Consider the following 22,698-nt stretch of genomic DNA (forward strand, 5'->3'; position numbering starts at 1 on the left):
GGCTGCAATTGACCTAGAAAACCACAAAAATAACATTCTCGATGGTGGATTTTTGTTTATTTTGTTAAACATTTCCCCATTATATTTTCTCTGTTTTCAGAGCTTCACTCTGGAGTTTGGCACCTCTGCTTTAGAACACAGAACTTTAGACCCAGCATGTGCCTCCTTAGTCTCATTGGGTCCAAGCCTCTCATTTTAGATGAGGATTGAGTGGGGGTGGAAACCCGTAATGGGGTGACTTAAAATTCCACAATCAATTGATAGAGTAGGTCTAAAAAGGAAGGGCTCACAAGTCTTCCTATTTCATAGAATCTTCAAGTTGGAAAAGTCCATCTGCTAGCCCAAGGGTTCCTAACTTTTTTTTCTGAGTCTTGGACCCCTCTAGTAATTGGTTGAAGCCTATGGACCCCTTCCTTCTCAGAATCATGTTGTAAAATAATTGGAGAGAACAAAATTTCAGTGAGAGGTTAAGAAAGCTCAAGATGTGTTTTGCCCCCATCATAGTTCCTTGTGGACCCCATTTCAACAGCCCTGATCTATCCCAACCCTCCCCCATCTCCCATTTTACACAGGGGGTAACTGGTGACTAATAACATGGCTTTTCCATTATATTAGTCATACTGTCTTGTGTTCATGATTTCTTTCCTGTTTCCTGCCCTATAAAGTTCCCTTCTAGTTCCAAACATCTATATCACTCCCATGACTTACCCAACTAATCCTACAGCTAGTAACTGGTCCAGCCTGGGCCTGGAACCCAAGTCTCTTGTCTCCCAAGTCAGCGTTCTTTCTTTTTCATGTTCCCAAGGTAGAAGCTAGCCCTGTTAAATTCTCTGCTCTGCTGGGCCATGTGTGTTTAAATTCTGAAGACTTAAAGTACTGTGAAGGATTGGTTGATAGAACGGAAAAATACCATGCCCTGTGAAAAGGTCTGATAGGCTTTACACCACCAGTATTGTGGCGCCCCTGGCCTTGGCTTCTCCTGGAACAACTCCCCTAGGACGCATTTAAAAAGCAGGAGAGTAGATCTCAAGAGCTTTCCCTCTTGATCAGCAAATTTTGCAAAACAAAAATATATTTTAAATGAGGCGACGGGGATTATAATTACAAAGGGGGAGCCTGTTCGGCTCCAATTTAAACACATATACCCACAAACACACAACACAACAAAAGCGAGAATTTGCAGACACATGATCACAAGCACCCCATCCCCCTCACCCCTCCAGAAACAATGACTGTAACCACCACCACCCCTCACCCTAGACACAAAACCCTTTGGCTTCAAGCAGAGATTGCCTGGCACAGTAATGTGGGCCCTCGAAGCTTGCAGACTTTGAAGTGCCTGCCCAGAAGAGTCTGTGGAGTCCATTCATGGCAGGCCCCTATTGTCTTGGGCAGTCTGCATGTCTCCAGGGTTCCTGGGATGGGACTGGGCAGGAGCTGGCTACTCCTGGAGATGGGGAAGCCTGTCTTCAGGAAGGGAGGAGAGGGAGAGGCTTTGGCGGGGGGGTTTGTTTGATTATTTTTCTCTCAAGAATTTCATAAGTTGATGTAAGACACCCCAGCTGCTCCTCAGGGAATTATGGAAGTTTGCTTCCCTGGAAGAGCCAAGAAGACTGGAGCCATGGAATCTGATTACCAGAAGGGGCCTTAGAGAGCATTTAGTTTACAGCTCAGAGAGGGTGGGTTGTTGTTGTTTTTTTAATTCATTCATTTATTCAGCAAGACCCAGCACAATGGTATAGCAAGAACCCTGAACTTGGAGTCGGGAGACCTGACTTCTTACTCTGTTACTTAACATCTGCATGAATGTGATCAAGTTATTATGCTTCTCTAGACCTGTTTTCTCATCTATAACTTTTCCTATGATTTTATCATTGGGGGTAACTCTTGGTTCCCAGTGTTGCCATTGTATGACCTTGACCAGGCTTTTTTATTTCCTGGATCTCTGTTTCCTGTAAAATAAGGAGATTGGACTAGATGGTCCCTGAGGTCCCTTCTGGCTCATCTAGAACTTAGAATCCTAGATAATTGTCCAAGGTACTAAGATGTTAAGCAACTTACCTTTGGCCATATAGTTAGTTAATGAATGTTCAAGTAGAACCTGAACGTGTATGTGCCTGACTACTCAGACAGCCTTCCTAACCACCATACATACTGCTTCTTATGTGTAATTCAGTGGTAACAGTATACTTAAGCTACCACACCTCACAAGGGTGTTTTATGGGAAGCACCTTGTAACTATTAAGACATTAGAGAAATGACAGTTATGGAAATGATAGACATGAATAACCTTCCTATACCACTCAAACCACAGCTTTAGCCCTGGAGGGAGATATAAAGGTAAAAAAGACATTTTGGTTTTGTGTTGTTCAGTCATTTTGGTTGTGTCTGACTCTTTGTGACCCCCTTTGGGGTTTTCTTGGCAAAGATGCTGGAGCAGTTTGTCATTTCTTTCTCCAGCTCACTTTATAGATGAGGAAACTGAGGCAAACAGGGTGAAGTGACTTGCCCAGGGTCATGTAGCTGGTGAGTGTCTCAGGCCAGGTTTGAATTTAGGAAGATGAGTCTTCTTGACTTCAGGTTTGGCATTCCATCCACTTCACCACCCATCCCCTGCCCATTAGGAGTTAAGAACTGGGAGAAAAGTATGGGACACATAGCTATAATACAAAAGAAGGAAAGAAATGACTTTGAGGGAGTGACTAATAAGGTGCTATGCAAAGTCAGAGGAGGAGGGACCACTTTCTACTGCTGCTTCATGGACTAAAATTTGATCTGGGTCTTAAGTCCTTTAAGGCTAAGATTTTCAGCAGGGAGAAGTAGGCAGGAGCCTGGAGTGGTAATGCCATATTCAAAGATGGAGACTGCAGGAAGTCATGCAGTCGGTGAAGTAACTATTCTGACCAGTTCTCTGGGCACTTAGAGAATTTTGAAGTTGGAAGGGATATGAGACCATATTGTCTAAGGCCATCATCTTAAAAGTGCTGCAGAAGGGAACCAGAGAGATAAAATGTCTTGTTCTTGGTCACACCGAAAGCTAAAGGCTGAGTTTAGATGGAAACTGAGGTCTCCTCAGGTCTCTCAGGTCAAGGACTTTTCACCTTAGCAGGCTTCCTGTTGAATGGTATTAGATCATTTGGGACCTGTGTTACCTAGTGTAGGTTAACAGATTTGTATTTGAACAGGGATCTTTTGATTTGATTTGGGGAGCTCAAAATTCAAACGTCCAATTTGACTGGCCAGTGCCAAGTCGCCAACATTTAGGTGTGAAGCACTAACTAGAGAGTCGGCTCTCAGATCAGTCTAATTTAGAAGGGAAATCAGTCTTCCCTGCTTAGACTCATTCACTACAAGTGGCTTTTATCATCCTGGTCAATCATGTTTGTGGGTTTTTTCATGAGTCTGGGTTATATCAACGAGCATTCATCTAGAAGTCAAAGCTGATAGATAGTTAATTATTACACATATGTATGTATGCATGTATATACACATACATATGTGTATGTGTATATACATATGTATGTATGTATGTATGTATTCTTTTAACAGATACTCAGCTCCTACTTCCTAGGTTCAATGCTAAGCATGGAGGGAGCACTGAAGCTTAACAAAATGTACCCTCCTACCCTCAAAGAACTTAAAATCATGTGGAAGCTCCCACTCAGTAATATGCAGAAAAATGAAAAATGAATTAGAATGTGATTGTATAAATCATTCCCAGTTCAATTTTAAAAAGCACTCAGCTAACGGAGGTAGATTAGAGTATCTTCTGCTAGATGGATATGGAATCTGTGGGGTTAATTTAGGACTTAAAAAGGCACTTCTTTTGGTTTTACCCCTTGTTGGAAATCTGTCTAAAATTTTCACTTTGCTGCTTAATCACATGTGGAATGGCATCTCTCAGCTAGAGGCATATCCTACACAGGATCTCAGGAGACCGGGGTTCTAATCTGAACTCCACTACTAATTACCCATATGACCTTGGCCAAGCCAGTAAACTCCTTGAACCTCCATTTCCTCATCTGTAAAATAGAGCTAATGATATCATCTGTGCCTGCCTGAGGAGATTGTTCTCATTTTAAACATGTGTTCTCATGGCCTAGGACTAGAAGATGGAATTTTAAAAAGGCTGGGGTGCTGTGCAAAAAACTTGGAACTGTATTTTGGGAAGGACATCAAAAGGGTGGAGAGTTTACAGGAAAAAAATATTAATACCATACTAAGGGTTTAGGGCAGCTAGGTGGTACAGTGGGGATAGAGTGCCTGGACTCAGGAAGACCTAAGTTCAAATCCAATCTCAGACAATTACTAGTTGTGTGACCCTGGGCAAGTCACTTAATCCTTTCTGCCTTAGTTTCTTCATCTGTAGAATGAGCTGGAGAAGGAAGAGAAGTTGTGGTCAAATTTAGGCTTCATGGCAGGTAATAATAACAGTTATCATTTATATGGTATTTACTGTGCACCAGGTATTGTACTAAGCATTTTACAAATGATATCTTACTTAATCCTTACAATGACCCTGATTTTATTATCCCCATTTTGCAGGTGAGGAAAGTGAGGCAAACAGAGGTTAAATGACTCACACAGCTAGTATCTAATGAAAGATTCCAGGCCCAAGGCTCTACCTACTTACCTAAATGCCTAAGGGAGGAGTGAGGGCTTTAACCGGGTTAGTAATCCATCTGTGGAATGGGCTGCCTGGGGGGGTGGGGGTGGGAGGAAGAAGAGGTTAGTGGTCTTCCTCTCAATGAAGCTCTTCAAGATGACGGCTTGGCAGATAAAAAGGAGAGGTATTCTTTATCAGATCTGAGTCTGAGCTAGCGATGTATGAACATCTAACTGAAATGAGATATTGAAGCGTCTTGGACCCAGGGCTTCTGAAAGTTAGTGAGACCTGTTGGTTATTTTAAATTTCTCTTAGAAACGTTTTCTCTAATGATCTTTCATAAAAAAAAAAAAAAAGCCAAAATACAACAGCCAAAAAAATAAATAAACCAAAAAAACAAAGGCCCCCCCTTCCCAATAAAACAAAATCAAAATCTTCTTTACTCAAAATTCCAGTTAAATGAAGTCAAGAGACTTGGGCTAAAAGTTTAAGCTGTGTCACTAACTTGTGAAATGACTCCTCTGGTCCTCGTTTTCCGGATAACAATGAGATGATCTTAGAGCTCCTTTTCAGCCTTTCCCTTCTTTGTTCTAAAGTTGTTTCCAGAGAAGTGGCAGAGCATAGTCAGTGGAATCAGACTCAGTGACCCATTGAGATAGAAAGACCTGGGTTGAGGTCCTGCCCTTGGCATGTACTAGTTGTGGGATCCTCCAACCCTCAGGGAACTCTGGCAAATCATAAGAGATGCTTGACTCTATTGGGGGACAGATTTTTTTTCTTTTGATTTCGTATGCCATTTAAAAAAGGGACCTTCCAGCTCTGACATTCTTTGATTTTATGAATTCCACCTAAATGAGGTGTGTGTGTGTGTGTGTGTGTGTGTGTGTGTGTGTGTGTGTGTGTGTATTTTCTTTTGGGAGCATGTACTCACAAATCTCCCAGGGCAGAAAGATAAACGAACATGAAAGATGGGTGAGTTCATCTCAAGGGAAGGGGGAATGAGAAGAACCAAAGCCAATGCCATCTCATCTCTCGTTTACTGTTTCTTTTCTATTTTAAGGTTGTATACTTCACAGCCACATTCCCCTTCCTCATGCTTTTTGTGCTGTTATTACGTGGAGTCACCCTGCCTGGAGCTGCCTCTGGCATCAAGTTTTATCTGTATCCCGATGCTTCCCGTTTGGTAGATCCACAGGTAAGGTACAGTCAGACCTCCCCATGGCTTCTCCTGAGACTCAGGGGGCCATGAGCAGGGGAACCAGGTCTAGGGCTTTGGGGAGGAGGTGGAGTGGTCCAGAGCACTTTTTTTTTCCATTACTCTCTTGGGCTCAAATAGAGCACTGAATGCTAACTGGTTGTGTTTTTCCATTGTGTCTCATTGAAAAGGTCATTGTTGAAAGTGTTAATGTGTCTTTCCATGTGTATATCTTTTTATGTCAAAGGATTCTGAGGCTGTAGACTCTGTCCAATTGTAGAATCTGGGTTAGGCTCTGGACAAGGTAAGGGAGATAACATTTTTTATGAGGATAGCTTTCCCCCTTTCCCCCAACTTTCTCCATCCCAAGGAGAGCCAGAAAAAAAGGGGGACAAAGGGAGCCTTGCTTGGAGGAAAGCATGGGAATTCATCCCATGTGGGGGCTCCCGAGGAAGATGCTGAGTGAGGTAAGGGCAGCTCTGACCAGGGCAGTGATCTTCAGAGTGTCGCATTGGAATCACAGAAGCCTTAGCATTCTGGGACCACAACTCCATGTCAGCTTATGCCAGAATGATCAGAGTTAGCTCTGTGTACCCCAGAGGCCACCTAATCCTTTCTGCTTCATTTGCCTGATGAGGAGATCGAGGGTCTTAGAGGTAAAATGATTTGGTCATAGTTATACACCCAGGAAATAGAGTTAGCATTTGAATCTAGGTCTTCTGAATTCAGTGTAGTCTTTTCTTTTCTTTTCCCTGCAGCACTTCTATTTCTCAAAGAGAAATCCAACCTTTTTTGTCTGAAATGCCTTGGGACACCCAGGCGAGGTCATTCATGTCTGGCTTGGCAACTTCCCTCCCAAGCTCCTGCCGACTAAAGCACTGAGTTCAAATCCTGTAGGATTTTCTCTTGCTTTGATTTTTTTTCTTAGCTCAGATTAAGTAAAAAAGTTCAATTAAAAAAAATGTTGCTTAAGGTTATGGGAAATAGATGAAATCCTAGTTAAATTCTCATCTCTTTCAGAATTGGTTCTTTCTGATCCTAGAACACTGACTTCTCTTTTAATAAAACAAAAGAAATTTGGAAGTGCTGAATCAAATATATAGTCAATGGGTTAAGAAAACCACACATATAAGACACATATGGAGAAGTGAATTTCCTTTACTCAGCCTTCTTTATGTCACTGCACCTGTCTGGTGGAAGGCAGCTGAGAGGGCTTGTCATTAGAAACAGGGAGACATAGATGGAGTTATTGGTGTAGTGGTCCTGTACAGGTATTGTGATTTGTAAACCTGAGTGCCTACTGAGTACACACATTTCTTTGGATTTAGAGAGGTTCCTTCCAAATCATCAAGCCCCTTCTCATTTTACAGAGGAGGAAATTGAGGTTGGAGAGGGGAGGTATCTTGCTTAGGGTCATCCAAAAGCAGAAAGTCTCGAAAAGGCACAAATACGTTAAGGGGCTTGCCCCACCTATACCTATTTGTCCTAGTGAGAGTGATGAGCTTCCTTGACATCTATCTGGAGTCACTAGTAAAGACAAGATTGAGCCCCCAGTCTGAAGTGCCTGTTCTGAGTTCAGGCTTCAGGATTTTCTCTTGGTTTGAGGTAGAAAGGGAACCAGGGAAAGGTGGTGGTTTGGGGAATGAGGGCTGTTGGTGAAGACATAAGTCTTCAGATAATTACCAGTTGCCAGCTTGGTGGAACCAAAGCTCCCTTGGGTGCCTGGTATTTCTGTCTCCCCAGTCCCATATGATCCTCTCTCCTGATGACTGGGTACCTTTTTTCTTCCTGGTCCCTTCTCTAGAACCAGCTCCCTTGTAATGTTCTCTCTATTTCCCTTTCCCCCTCTCTCCTTTCAGGTCTGGATTGATGCTGGGACCCAAATCTTCTTTTCCTATGCTATCTGCTTGGGGGCAATGATCTCGCTGGGAAGCTATAATGCCTACAAATACAACTGCTACAGGCAAGTCTTCCCTCCACAGGGGTGCCCGCGACTTAGCTAATCGATGATGTGTAAACAGAAAAAAAAGAAGTAGGGACCTGGGGTTCAATCGTCCTTGAATTAACTTGCTCCATGAAATATGTGTGACTTAGGGACTGTATGCTGCTGGGATGCCTGAACAGTGGTACCAGTTTTGTGTCTGGCTTCGCAATTTTTTCCGTCCTGGGCTTCATGGCACACGAACAAGGGGTGGACATTGCAGATGTGGCCGAGTCAGGTATGGTGGTTTTGGTGGCAGTGATGGTGGGCACTGCCACCTAGTGTGTGAGCCGACTTCTGCAGGCATTTAGCCAGGAAGGGGGCATTGGGGGGAAAAAGAAAAAAATTGAAGTTTTCAAAATGAACCCCAGAAACTTCCCCTAGGTACCAGAGACTCCTGCTTCAAAATGCACAACATCTGGATAGCCGTTTGATTGAGGCGGGGTAGAAAAGGAAGGATGATTTCCTCCCCTCAATTCAGGGAATTGGGGTCAGCCCTGGATCAGGTCAACTAGAGTCCACTCAGCTGCCCACTGGGCCTTAAAGCAAATTCATTTGGAAACTCAAAATCGGCTGCCGGTTCTGCAGTTTGATTGAAACTTTCTCAGCTTTGGTTTCTGTATTTTGCACTTTGCTCTCGGCGTTTTAGCTGTGAAAACCAGACCTTCTCGGGGGTCACTGTCCGTCTTTGAGCCGTCCCTCGTGAAGTTGGTATTATTGGTGACAAGTCCATTTTGAAATGGGTTGTGAGGAGAACGTTGCCTTCGATGGGCAGGTAGAATCTTTCTTCAGGAAGGTTGCCAGCTAGCCCAGAGGGGGCCCATTTTCTGATTGCTTCTCAGCATCCAACCACCATAGGAAACTTAATCTGCTTTCTGAAACTACTGCCTTCCTGAAGGCCCTCTGAAGTTGAAGAGATGGATAGATAGATAGGGAAGGCCCTGTTGAGGAATATTTTGGGCAAAAGAAAGATGGTCTTAAAGTGTGGTGAAGCTAGTGTTGCTTGTCTCTCTCAGGGAAAGTAATTGGGAGTGGGTTTGGTGGCAACTCCAAAGGACTGGGAATGTGCACACAGAAGCAATTCAGACTGCCATTTTGCCCACTCAACTCCTTCTCAAGTCTCTCCTTGGCCATTCTCTCCTCATTCCCTCCTTAGCAATAGAATTTGTAGCTCCATGATGGATATGCATGGGTTTTGTAAAATCCTAGGGCACCAGAAAGGTCCTTTGAGACAATATAGTTCAACCTCCTCATTTCACAAAGGCACATAAGGCAGAGACGGGACTCCTTACTTCCAAGTTCATGTTCTATTATCCCACATAGTCTGTCATGTCATTTGATATAGAAATATCCTGGAGTCACTAATTCTCCATTCTGAATCCTCAGGGGTAGTTAAGTCTTCCCTGATGGAAGACTTCTTTCACCAACTTCTCCTCCCCACCCCCATCTGATAGACACATACTCCACCTCCATAGTGTAACACGCTACTGAGAAATGCTCTCTTGGATATCCCCCAAAGATTTGCCCGAGGATGTCTACGATATTAACTATTCCCAGTGTTCCTCTGGCCTCTCCAAAAATCTCTGTAATTCTTTCGATGTAATTCTCTTCCTGACCACTCCAATCTGAGGTTCCGAGCCACCTTTACCATTGTAGGAGGAAGCCAATTTCTCATTAACCTCCATGATATTTTCTTGGTAAATCAAAGACAACTTCTGCTTCATAGTTCTCAACCTGAAATCAGGCTCCAGTGGGCAATAAGGCAAGAATCGGTTCTCTAAAGTTGACTTTCATCTGCCATTTGGGCCGACACCGGTAATTACCCAGCAGATTCCAGTTTAAAACAATAGTAGCAGTGCACCATAAGTCGGGAATATTTTCCAATTCATTTGGTTCCAAGCCTTTCTTCCTCTTTGGTGTTGCTGGGACACTCTAACTAAGTTAGGCCAAGAGCACATGACTGTTTAGCTACACCCAGAGAATCTGTGCGGTGTCTGTCTGGATTTGTGGGCAAGAGAGATGAATAGAGGCTATATATTGAGGAATCAGGCAAAGGCAGCTTTCTTTTACAAGAGGATTTATAAATGACATAGCATTAATTGGGTGTCACTGTCATCTTAGAGAACCTGGAAAAGGTTTGGGTAGTGATATCTACGTGTGTGTGTTTAAGCACAAATATGTATAGGTAGGTACGTGAGCATATGTGTGTATTGCGAAAACATTGAGGCATTCCAATACTCCCCAAGCTCTTTGAGGTCTCCAGCATGAGTAGATCCTTCATGGCATAGCAGATATTATTGTGAATTTGGTTTTTTTAGCCAAAAAGATTCATCAGTTGGTTGCCAGTGTTCTGTGGTGATGGGCCTCTCCATCCTCAGACAGGCTTGGCTGGTCTTTGGGTTCTAGGTACACAGTCCCATCGCTGGGTCTGTGCTTCCTCGCTTGGGAGCTGCAAGAGCTTAGCTTTCTAGAACGCTGGGTTTCCTTCCATGGCAAGATGAGACATGGGTAGAGTGGAGGGATATATCGATGCAGGGTCAGCCTGAGCACCTCCTGTCCTTAGCCAAAGACTTCAAGCTATGACTTTATCATTTATTCCCCTTGGTGATTTATGAAGTGCCAACAAATGGAGTCTGATTATTTCTCTAATAAGCTTTTAACAAGCTCCGTATTGAGCCTAGTGCCTTGGAACGAGATAATTATTGAGCTGAACGGAATTCAAATGAAATGTAGCATGGAGTGATTTATGCTCGTCACAGTCTTCCGAGGTACCAGAACGGGTTGGGTTCCTTCACATGGACTTTTCTCTTGATAATGCAGCGTTGGCTTCTAGAGACAACCAACTACTCAGAAAAACTGCAAAACGGAAATACAGAAACAACTGAGTTGACAATGTGCAGAGTTTGGGGGTGGGAGTGGGCACATGTTTTGCATCTGTCTCATAATTGGCTTGAATTGATCACACACGTGCAATTTAACGACCACAACCTGAATGGAAATTTAGATTTCTACTGAGGTAAGAGGCGTTCCCCGAAGGCACAGATTCCTAGAATTCAAGCATGCTGGGGGGCTGGAAGGGAACTCCAAGACCATCTGATCCAACCAGCTTTTTTGACATGAGAGGAAACTAAAGTCACAGAGGAGAAAGAACCAGGTCATACTGGCCTCGGGAAGAACTAAGACCTAAACCCAGACCATGATGTTCTTTTCCCATCAGACACTGCCTCTTAATCCTTAAACTAATCAGATTGTTATATGATGTGCATTTGAAGATGGAAGCTTGCTTCTTTTAATTTCTGTTAAGTGCCCAGTTTGGCAAGGTGTCATAGTGTTGTGGAAAGAGGGCTGGTTCTGGAGTCAGGAAGAAAAGCAGGTTTGCATTCTACCTCTCCTACATATTTATAAGTTGCTTCACCATGGATGGACTTCTCTGAGCCTCAGTTTCCTCATTCCTAAAATGGGTATAAGAACACCTACAGAACTTACCTCACAGGGTTGTTGTGAGGATCATGTCATTTGGGGTAACATGTCAAGTGCTTTTTAAACTCTAAAGCGCTCTAGAAATTCCAGTTCTGGTGACTATTCCTCTTATCTTTTACTGGTTTTCCAGGTGATATAATCACGTCCAATCCTCAAAGGGCATAATTCATATGATCACTTCCTTTTCTCTTGATTGAAATGATATGAGGTTGAAGTGCCTCAGTGTCCAATTATTCTCTCCTCTGCCTCATTCAGACCAGCTGCCCTCTAAAATGAAAGGGGGCAATTTCTTTTCCCTTTAATAAGACAAAATTGTAGGAAGCTACCATGAGAAGGGAACTGAAAAGTCACCTGGTTCATTTTTCTGGAAGGAGAAATGACTTGTTCAAGGTGACAAAACTAGGGAGTAGTACAGCCCAGACTAGGGCCCATGCATCACCATATCATAAATTGAAGACCAGAAAAGTTTCAGAAGCCATCTAGTCCAGTCCCCTTATTTTACTCTTTAGAAAACTGAGGACTAGGAACATTAAATGCCCACATTCCAGTAGAAAACAATAAGTCCCAGCTATCCAAGGGTGGTACTGGAACCCATGTCCCCTTTTGTTTTTCATTGTACCACACTGACTCTCAGTTCAGTCAATGCTCCCTCCACTGTATCACTCCACCCCTGAGTATGTCCTATGCTCCAATAATGCCACCCCTACCCCCACCCCTTCCTTCCCATCTAGACTTTTTTGCCTCCCTAAGGCTCCTTCCTTAGGAACATTGTCTTTCTTCCCCTAGGAAGCTGTGCTTTCTCTTTCCAAAGGAGTCACATTTTTCTAACATTGTATAGCCTCTCAGTCCCTGTCTTTTCCATTCTTACTCATCTGGGTATTGATTTTCCAAAACTTTGCCCTTTTTTTTTTTTTTATTATACCCTTCATTTTATTCTCCAAATGTCTTGGATCATCAGATTTTCTCCATGTCTCCCAAATTTTTTTTTCTTGTTGATTACAACTTTGTTTTTTTTTTTTCCTTCCTTGATCTGGTCATCCCTTTCCACTCACTTCTTTTTCTTTGTCCCTTTTTCTTCCTCCCTCTTTATGTTCCCTAACTTCCACACACTCTCCTGGCTATTGGTTAGTAGCACTCTTAGGCACGTGCTGTCCTTCCTGCAGCTGATCTAAGTCCATGGAAGTGAGAGAAGTAAATCAGTGTTTCCTCAGATTTCTCATCCTTTTTTGTCCCTTAGCCAGGAAAAGAAAATACAGGGAGTTCCAAAAGTCTTTTAAACTTGAATAGCTTAAAGCCACCCTAGGGCTTTTGGGATAACCTCTAGTCAAACAGCTCAGTCCCCCTCTCCTAAATACAAAAAACAAAAAAACCAAAACCAAACAAAAAAACCTTTTTTTCTGCAAGTGTTCCTTTCTCCTTCCTAGTCAAAAATCCTTAGTCAGAGACGTGGCACCGATGATCACCTCCATCCCTCTCTTTCACTGGGCTAGAGAGAGAGTGACCTCTCTTAACCCTCTCATTTCACTTTCTGGTGATCTCTGTTTTATTGCTGAGCAGAGCTCTACACTTCACCATTTGGCCCAGAGCTTAGAGTCTGAGATTCAGGCTGAGGACAGGCAGATATGGGTGTGGCAGAGGAGACTGAACAGAGAAACATCCGGTCACATCTGTTAGGATGTGCTAGTCCTTTGCCCAAAGGGCTCAGTGGTGTGTCTTTCTGTTCTGGTGGAGAGAGTGTGTGCGTGTGTGTTTAAACCTGTACAATGATCTCTGACCCAACAAGCAGAGAGCAGAAACAATGAGACTTCTTCCCCACTAAACAAAGCCTGAATTATCCAGAGAATGCCTTTGTATCATTGTTTCCCTCTGAATATTGGAAAATGCCCTCAAAAGATCATTTTCGGATTTCTACCCCCTCCTGAAAAATGAAAACCAAGAAACTACATTTGTTAAACAGCTTGGTTTGTCCCAGTAAAAGGAAGAACCTGCTTTACAAATGATCTGGGAGTCAGCCTTAGATGTTTCCTTTTCAGTTTCTTCCTGAAAGTCACATTGTCCTGTGGAGCAGGTTCATTTTCTCTGTCTCAGCTTATACCTTGGAATGATGAGCTCTACTTCCCTTGGGTCTCACAGGAATCTGTTGGAGACAGATGCTAAAACTGGCCCCAGCTGGTTCCAAATTGAACTTATGCTGTCTGTGGCTAGGACTTACCTGACCTCTCCTCTAGGGAAGGTCCCCCTGGTCCTTCCCCTTGCTCAGGGTTGGGAGTGGCTGAACAAAACCAAATTATTTCTACCTTCCAGTATAAGTCTTGGTTTTTCCAAAGGCTTGGTTACTGACTACTTTCCTCTCCTCTTCCCCCTCCCCATTTTCTCTTTCCCACTCCCTCAGGTCCAGGCTTGGCCTTCATTGCCTACCCGAAAGCTGTATCACTGATGCCGCTGCCCACGTTTTGGGCCATTCTTTTTTTTATCATGCTTCTGTTGCTTGGACTGGACAGCCAGGTCAGTAAGAATGGCAGAGGGGGCGTTCTTTGTTTCTGATGGGAGGTGGGGTCGTTCTTACTTTGGGTACCGTTCATTACCATCTTGCCTTCTCACTTGTACAATTTTGGCCATCTGGTATGCAGCCAGGAACCTAAGAAGACCCTGACCTATGGAAACTCTTGTCATAAAACCCACGTGCTCTGTTTAGAGGTCGAGATATTCTCAAGTCCTCCGTCAGGCATTTGTATGCAAAAAGATTAGCAGAGCTTAAAAAAGAAGGCTATACACATATCAGGGCAAATGGCCTTGTAGACCTTGAAAGGCTTGAGGGTTATCGTTGTATTAAAGCACAAGTCCCTTTCTCCTATAACAGGAAAGTCATGGATGTCTATTTTGAAAACACTGAACCCATCATCAAAAAAAAAAAAAAATGAAGTGGTATTCCACATCTTCTAAGTATCTACTAAGGTAGACAGTAGACATAAAAAAGCAATTTAAGTAAATGTGCATTTAGTGCTTAAAGAGCAGGCTAGAGAATTTATCTAACTGTAATACACAGAATCCTAGATAAATGAAGGATTCCTGTGCTATCATATTTGCTCTCTATGAATATTTGCCTAAGAGGCTCATGTCATTTTATGAGCAAAACATCTTCCAGTAGGAGATGGTATTGCACGTGAGCAGTGTTGGAAATAAGTGACATTGATATGATGTTACTCTTTTTTTTGAGCGTGCCTCCTCTCTCATGTCCCTCTTCCCTTCCTAGGGTTTCCTTACTGTGCCCTTTATTCAGGGAATACGGCTCTCCTAGACATCACCCATGTTCTTGAGCTTCCCTGAGCTCTATCCTTGATGCCCCAGTGAAAACTTGTCTTTTGACTCAACATAACAAAATGTCACCTATGGCTAGCCTCATAGGCTAATAACCAATCTCTTCTGAGATGTCAGCAGTACATTACCCTTTCCAGGTAACAAATTTGAGGTCTTGTGAATGCAAAGGAGCAACGTTTTTGAAGAGTTAGTATTCAAGGTAGCATAACTGGATAAGCTAGGTGGTATAGTAGATAGAGCAACCTGACCTGGAGTCAAGAAGACTCATCTTCCTGAATTCATATCTGGCTTCACCTACTAGCTGTGTGACTCTTGGCAAATCACTTAACCCTATTTGCCTCAGTTTCCTGGAGGAGGAACTGGCAACTGGAGGAGGAAATGGCAAACCACTCCAGTGTCTATATCAAGAAAACCCCAAATGGGATCACAAAGAGTTGGACACAAATGAAAATGACTGATGATGATTCAGGCACCATAACAGACTGATGTGGGGAAAGGTATATGTTAGCAGGATTCATCACCACCCTCAGAATCACTATGTAGATAGCCACCTATGTATAATCAGGCCTTAGACGACAAACAAGTGTCACACATCCATAGTGCATCAAAGAAGAGTGTGCCTTAGGTATATGGCCAAGATCTCATAGATTCTTTAGAAAATTAAATGTGTGTGTGTGTTCATCCTTCATTGCTGAAGAAGACCATGTCATCAGAGAAATGATGACATGACTTGCACTTGACTTTGTTTTGAGTGAGGGAGGGCTGTGCAGGTCCCCAGCCTCACTTCTCCTCCAGAGCCATCTGAATCCAGTGACCAGATATTCATCAGAATGACTGGAGATGACCCAGGATGAGGCAGTTGGGGTTAAGTGACTTGTCCAAGGTCACACAGCTAGTGAGTATCTAGTGTCTGAGGTGACATTTGAACTCAGGTCCTCCTGACTCCTGCACTGGTACTGTATCCACTGCACCACCTAGCTGCCCCAGAAAGTTAAATAATGAAAATAAAGATGGAAAGAGCTGTTGGACTACGATAAGTGTATCCAGAGAAGGTTCTAAAGGTACAACACTTTCGTAGTCATTGAATTTATGGTTCTCTAGGTAACTGAGAGATATAGGTTTTCTTACTACCCCCCAAAAGCAATTATTAATAGAGTATTAAGTCTACTTTCCCATCTCTACAAAATCTTTGTGAGGATAACCTGCAATGAGTACATCTTAATGAAAGTATGCAAAAGGAATGGGCAGGCTTTTGTAGATGAAATGCTGTAGTGTACTATTACTTTAGTTCATTCAACACAATTGACTGAAAGGTTCAGAGAAAGTGAGACCCCATTGTGCTCCTTAACTGCTGACTATAAAAAAGCATTTGATTTGGTGAAACAAAATATCACATTTAAAGGATCTCCCATGGATTATTAAAAATTATTCCATAACTCTTGGGAAGATGCAATAATTAGAGATTACTTTATTAACCATTTTTCATATCATTAACACTTAGGTTAGGTTTAATATGGAGACATGTTTGCCAAAGATGTTTATCACCATTATGGAAGTTTTTCTAGCCAGACCCCAAATGGAAAAAGGAATTCCCAAAGCAGAGCAAAAAAAATTAAGATAATCTCATTTGTAGAGGGTCTTGTGATGATCACATCAAATCCTAGAATACTGAAGAACCTCCTAACTGAGATCCATAATCACTCAAAAAAGTTTAGCCTAATTCTCCACAGAAGAATCAGTTGGATGAAGAATGACTCCTGCCCAAACTATGGCATACATTTGAATGACTATAATTACAGAGTATACTCATTGGTACATACATTTCGGACAGATTATACTGATGGAAAATTAAATAGGTATAGAAATGAGTAGGAGAAAGAGTAGGAAACTACTACACAGAGCTTTTAATAAAATCTTCTTTCTGAACATAAGACCTGTCTTTTTTAATAATTAGATTACTCCTGTGACCTGCATCCAAATCTAGCCTCAGACACTTTCCAGTAGTTACTTAACCTCTCCCTTTCTCAGTTTGTTGTTCAGTCATTTCAGTCATATCTGATTCTTTATGACCCTATTTGGGGTTTTCTTGACAAAGATACTGGAGTGGTTTGCCATTTCTTTCTCCAGATCATTTTACAGATGAGGAAACTGAGGCAAACAGGATTAAGTGACTTGCCCAAGGTTACCCAGCTAGTGTCTGAGGTCAGATTTGAACTCAGGAAGATGAGTCTTCCTGGCTCTAGGTCAGGTGCTCTATAGCTGCTCTTATAACTGAGATCCAGAGAGCCTAAAAGATTTGCCTAAAGTCACACAGTAGAAACTGGCAAAGAGGACCAAAGGTCATTGTATGGTTGGAGATCATAGTTTCTAGTCAAGTATCAGGGCATTAGATGGAGACTTTGGAAACTAAGAAATGACCCTCATGGCTAGGAGGATGAGTGAGCACTGGAGGGAGGGAGCGAGAGGGAAGAGATCAGAGATCCAAGAACCTAACTTTGAGAGCAATATTCACAGACAGAGAATGGGGGAAAGAAGAGTAGTCAGCTAAAGACAGAGGATGGGTAACTGGAGAAATAGGAGAAACAAGAAAATCCAGCTTCACAGAATCCGAGGCAGGAGAGAATGTGCAATGAGTAGTAGAAGGTGGTGGCAAAACAGTTTTCAGACTTAGAGAGGTCTTAAAGGGATGAGGAAGGGGGTTAGGGAAAGGGCTAGAAGGGAGAGCTGTGTTATTAACGGAAGGCAAAACCCAAAACATTCGTGAAATTGCAGAGGGAAACACCCCGGCTCCAGGTAGATTAGGCTGTCATGGATCCTAAGCCATATTTGACATCAAAGTGTTATGATATACAATTTTCTTCCAGCGATAGTTGGCATATGCTTCTGAGAATCCAAAATTTTCCATTTCAGATTATTACAATCGTCCTGGATGTTTGCAAATGTTTGTGGGAGTTTTCCTTTATGGTTAAACCTTCTGAGGCATGCTTCCAACTCACTTAGGGAATCCTATAATCTAATAAGATCCATAGGGGGCCTTAGAAGACAGAGTTGTTAAAATCTGAAGAGGCCATGGAGTACTGGATATTAGGATTCAAAGGAGCTTAGATTGCAGAATATCTGGAGCTGGAAGGAACTTTAGGACACAGTGTTAAAATATAGATTGTCAGAGTTGGAAGGGGCTTTTGTTCTTGTTCAGTCATTTTGGTTGCGCCTGACTCTTTGTGACCCCATTTGGGGTTTTCCTGCAAAGATATTGGAATGATTTGCTTTCTCCAGCTCATTTTACAGATGATGAAACTGAGGCAAAGAGGATTAAGTGATTTGCCCAGGGTCATACAGTTATTAAGTGTCTGAGACCAGAGTTGAACTCAGGTCTCCTTAACTCCAGGTCAGGTATTCTATCCACTATCTCAATGCCTGGAAAGAGCTTTTTAGATCCTAGAATGTCAGAACTGGAAGATACCCTAAGATACAGAACTGTTCTTGACCTGATCACCACCTACTACCTATGTGAGGCTGGTTAATCCATTTAACAATACTACAATTCAATTAAGCTCTCTGGGTCTCAGTTTCCTCATCTGCAAAATGGTAAAAAAAAAAAATTAATCTGTCTGCTATGTTCATGTCAGTTGTCAGCCTCGTTATATTGATCTGAAGTTCCATAAAGGGAACTTTAAGCTTTTTCCAATTTAATTTTGAAAAGTCCAGTCTGACCCTTTATAATCAGCCCCTCATGTAAATAGGAAGACTTTCAGTAGCATGAAAATTGCTCCTCCTTGCAGAAGTCGATTTTCCCTAATTGGTCTTCTTTACGTCTTTGGAATTGGGTCAAGCGTGACTAGGAGTTAAGATGACACAGGCTCCAGGAGAGTGTTAATACACAGGATTGAAAACAAACAAAAAACCCCACCCATTAGAAATTAATGTACCCTAGGCATTTTTTTATAGAGTACCAGAAGATTGAGGAGAATTACCAATGTGAAACAAAATAAACATCCTCATGTGTGCTGCCAAGGGCTTAGTAGGGAACATTGCCTAACTTGGGCTAGCTTTGTTGGGCACAGAGAGCACATGTGCTCCAAAGTGACATTTAAAACTAATTGATGAAAGCATAGAACTGGGAGAGATCTTAGAACTTAGAATATTCAAGTTGAAGGTTACCTTAGAATGATATGTTAGAGCTGAGAAGGATCTGAGAATGTGGAATGTTAGAGCCTGGAGAGACCTCAGAGCAGAGGTAAAATAGAACGTTGGAACTGAAAGGGGTTCCTTATTTTCTCGATAAGACCCAGGCACAGAGTAAGTGACAAAAGAAAGCTGGTGGCAAAACCAGCAGTTGAGCTCAGTCTCCTTATTCCCAGAGTTTTTCCTTCTACACTAGGAATTTAAACACTAAAGTTTTTGTGCATCGCCATTGACTCAGTCAATCCACTAACTCTTCAGTTTTGAAAGTATCTGTTAGCTTAGCCATAAATAGATTAAGATTACAGTGATTTCTTCTTACCATGAATCTAAAGAATTCTTGCCTACCTCAGTTTTTCACAAAACCTATGTCGGATCCAAGTTCCATTTGCAGACTATAATCACTCCCATTCAGATATAAACATTTATGTAACTCCTACAGCATGCCAGGCACTTTATAAATGTTGTTTCATTGGATCCTCAAAACAAGTCGATGAGGTAGGGGGCTGTTACTATCTCTATTTTACAGTTGAGGAAACTGAGTCTAAATGACTTGCCCAAGGTCACACAGCTAGTAAGTGCCTGAGGTTGGATTTGAATTCTGGTCTTCCTCACTCCAAATCCAGTGCTCTATCCACTGAGCCACCTAGATGCATGGCTGGGAAAGGGCCCTCATTGTAGAATCAAATTCTAAGAAATGAGACTGCTGAAAGAAATAAGCTTTATCTTTATGGCTTGTCAGATCAAAGAGCAGAAATAGCTTTCCTCCCCCTTCTTCACACTATATGGTTTGATGCAGTTCATACTACCTGTTGTCTAAGAAAGTGTCCGTGCCATGTGGTAGAAAACCTTTGGTTGGGAGTTAGGAGACCTGGGCTCCATTCCTGCCTTTGCCCCTCACTATCGTTGTAATCTTAAGTAAGTCCCTTAGATCTCTCTGGGTCTCAGTTGCCACTTTGGTAAAATATGGTGTTTGATGAGGTAGATATAAGTCCTGAACTTGGAATTAGGAAGACCTGGGTTCGAATCCCACTTCAGACATATACTAGCTGTGTGATCCTGAACAAGTCACTTTGCTTCCTTCTATCTTGATTCTTTATCTGTAAAATGGGGAAGGGAAAGGGTTATACTATCTGATATCTGAGGTCCTTCCAACTCTAAATCTGATACTATCATCTCTCCAAGCTTCACAGCAATGTAGGGAAATTTTCCTAGGGTTTTAATATTCACTCACTAACATCACAGCTTCCTTTACTTGTCCTTAATATCCTCATATTGAGAAGAGCACAAACCCTTATCAATCAGCATAACTATGTGAAAGTTGGAAGGGACCTGAGAAAGCATCTGACCCAACTTTCACATTTTACAAATGTTAAAGCTGAAGCCCAGAACAGGAATGTGGTTTGCCCAAAGTCACAGAGCTGACTGGTCAGTGGGGCAAGCACAGAGGGAAATTATTTTCAAATCCTAGAGAAGAGTTTTTTTCTAGTGATTCTGATAAGACTGAGGCAGAGTGACAGAGGAGGGGAGGGAGGGAAGGAGGAAGAGAGGGGGGAAGGAGAGAGAGAAGAGGAGAGAAGGGGGAAGGAAAGAGGGGGAGAGGAGAAAGACAGAGAGAGAGAGAGAGAGAGAGAGAGAGAGAGAGAGAGAGAGAGAGAGAGAGAGAGAGAGAGAGAGAGAGAGAGAGAGAATACTACTTTCATCCCATAAACTTTAAGTGATAATATTTCTGTATTTCTGGCATGGGACTTCTCTGTTATCTGAAACTTGCACAATGTGAAATCATTTTTCTCTTTCATGGAAAAACAGGTCCCAAATTAAATAGCATATGTTTAGACTTGGAATTTTCTGGCTTTAAAAGGAATGGATTGCAATTAAGTGCTAGATAAACTAGTTTCATAGAAAATCCTGCCTGGAAGGGACCTTAGAGATGTTTTAATCCAACCTTCTCTGCCTCCCCTTTTTCCCTTCCTCTTACATTTCTCCCTGGTCACCACCTTTTATATTTGTTGACATCCCCCATTAGAATGTAAGCTCCTTGGGGGTAGGGAGTGTCTTGCTGGCTTATATTTGTACCCCTAACTTTAGCACAATTTCTGATACTGTAAATATTTAATAAGGGCTGTTTCATCCATCTATCCATCCATCCATCCATCCATCTGTCCATTCATCCAGCCATCTCCTTTCCCTGTTTTAGAGAGGAGATAGAAAATGGTGGAGTAATTTGCCCGAGGTCACTGGGCAAGTCTTTGGTAGAGCTGGATCAGAGCCTAGGGATATGATCACTATAGCCCAGTCCAGTCTTTTTCCACTACACTGAGTTGCCTAGGGATTGGAATGGGCTTGGAAATAGGGGAGAATATGTATTGAAATTATGTTAAAGGATATCACTGAAGCACAGCTGAAACTGAGTCCAGTGTATTTTTGTCATTTTTCTCTTCCTTCTAGTTTGTTGAAGTTGAAGGACTGATCACATCATTGGTTGATCTGTACCCATCCTTCCTAAGGAAGGGTTACCGACGGGAAATCTTCATTGCTTTAGTGTGTATCCTTAGCTACTTTCTGGGCCTTACTATGGTGACTGAAGTAAGTATTCCTGGACACCCACGACTCTGTTGTTTCTTCCAGTCCTTGATGGATACACATTCTATTTCTGTTAATGTCAAAAGCTGTTTAGTTCTTATAGTCTGGTATTAAAGCCTTGTCTCCTTGGAGGTGGGAAACTGGCCAGCTGGATAACTACTATTGGTCCTTGAGAGCCAAGTGAGATAATGAACAAAAAGCACTATAGAAATATAATTTGCTATTATTACTGTAACCACAGTACACTACAAGCTGCTATTACAATTGACTGCAATGATCCAACATCTCTAGTACTGAGCCCTCTAGTTAGAGTTTTCTTCCCTTTCTGACCCCAAAATACCAATCAAATTTTCAAATATAAAATTTGTTTGGTTTCTATTTGAATCGAAGCTGCATTGCAGGGAGAAATACATTCTATGAGTAGATTAAATGTGATGGAAAATTTCTTTGATCAAAACATGGGCTATCAAAACTTATTCAAAGAAACCAAAATTGAAATAATCCTTTAGGTCTGGTATTGATGGCTTGTATCAATGATAAATATCGCATTTAGGAGGAAAGCCTCCTGTATGTCACATAAAGTGTTATTTTTTTCACCATAAGGGGTCATCATATGAATGTTTCTTTTGTACCTAGTCAGAGGCATGATAAAAGCCTTCAATCTCCTTTTGAAATTTAATTTTTAAATAATTTCCCCCAAAAAATCTTGTGCTTAGACAATTGCATGATTAATATCCAATGGTTTGCATCCTCCCTTAAAGTGAAGGATGTGATATACAAAGAGGGAAATTTAAATAGAGACACCTAGGGCAGACTCTACTTTTGAGACACTATATTTCCCTAGAATGTTTATCTTAAAGTTGATGTATGCAAAGCCAAACCTCAATTGCAGACATTGGTGGAAATAACTAAATGAATGAATGCCTTTGCCTCTTTGGACAATGGCAGAAGCCTTTGAATGAATGACAAAGTGGTGAGAAGTGATGTATAGATCCATATTATATTATGTCAGTTGAGTCTAGTGGTAAAGGAGAAGGTGAATTCATTTTTATCCCTCTATCTGTCTAAATTTCTCCATTCAACTTTTCTATATTTCTATCTTTATCACAACCTATCTTTTATCTTTTTCTTCTTCCTTTTTGCCACCTCCCTCCTTTCTTTCTGTCAATTTATCCTTCTGGTTTTTTAAAAGTTCACTTTTCATCTATTTCAAACTGCTTGGCAGCAATATTTTCAATAAAAGCTAAGACAGGAGAAATGAAAACATTAATGCTGAGAAGAGAAAATTTCTGGTCTTGGTTAACAGTTAGCTTCCTGCCTCCTGAGTTTCCCTGCTTCGGAACCTAAATAAAG

At 41.9% G+C, this 22,698-nt stretch overlaps 1 protein-coding gene across 2 annotated transcripts in view; it reads left to right on the top strand.

Moving 5' to 3' along the window:
- Positions 1-22,698, top strand: part of SLC6A6 (solute carrier family 6 member 6) — a 137,937-nt gene that overhangs the window by 99,631 nt on the left and 15,608 nt on the right. For both annotated transcript variants that reach the window (XM_072598376.1, XM_072598377.1), the window contains 5 exons: positions 5,667-5,801; positions 7,661-7,764; positions 7,896-8,020; positions 13,655-13,767; positions 21,211-21,348. In XM_072598376.1, the coding sequence (XP_072454477.1) occupies positions 5,667-5,801; positions 7,661-7,764; positions 7,896-8,020; positions 13,655-13,767; positions 21,211-21,348 (615 nt within the window). The remainder of the gene's footprint in view (positions 1-5,666; positions 5,802-7,660; positions 7,765-7,895; positions 8,021-13,654; positions 13,768-21,210; positions 21,349-22,698) is intronic.

This window comes from Notamacropus eugenii, chromosome 3, assembly GCF_028372415.1.
Source record: "Notamacropus eugenii isolate mMacEug1 chromosome 3, mMacEug1.pri_v2, whole genome shotgun sequence".
NCBI lineage: Eukaryota > Metazoa > Chordata > Mammalia > Diprotodontia > Macropodidae > Notamacropus > Notamacropus eugenii.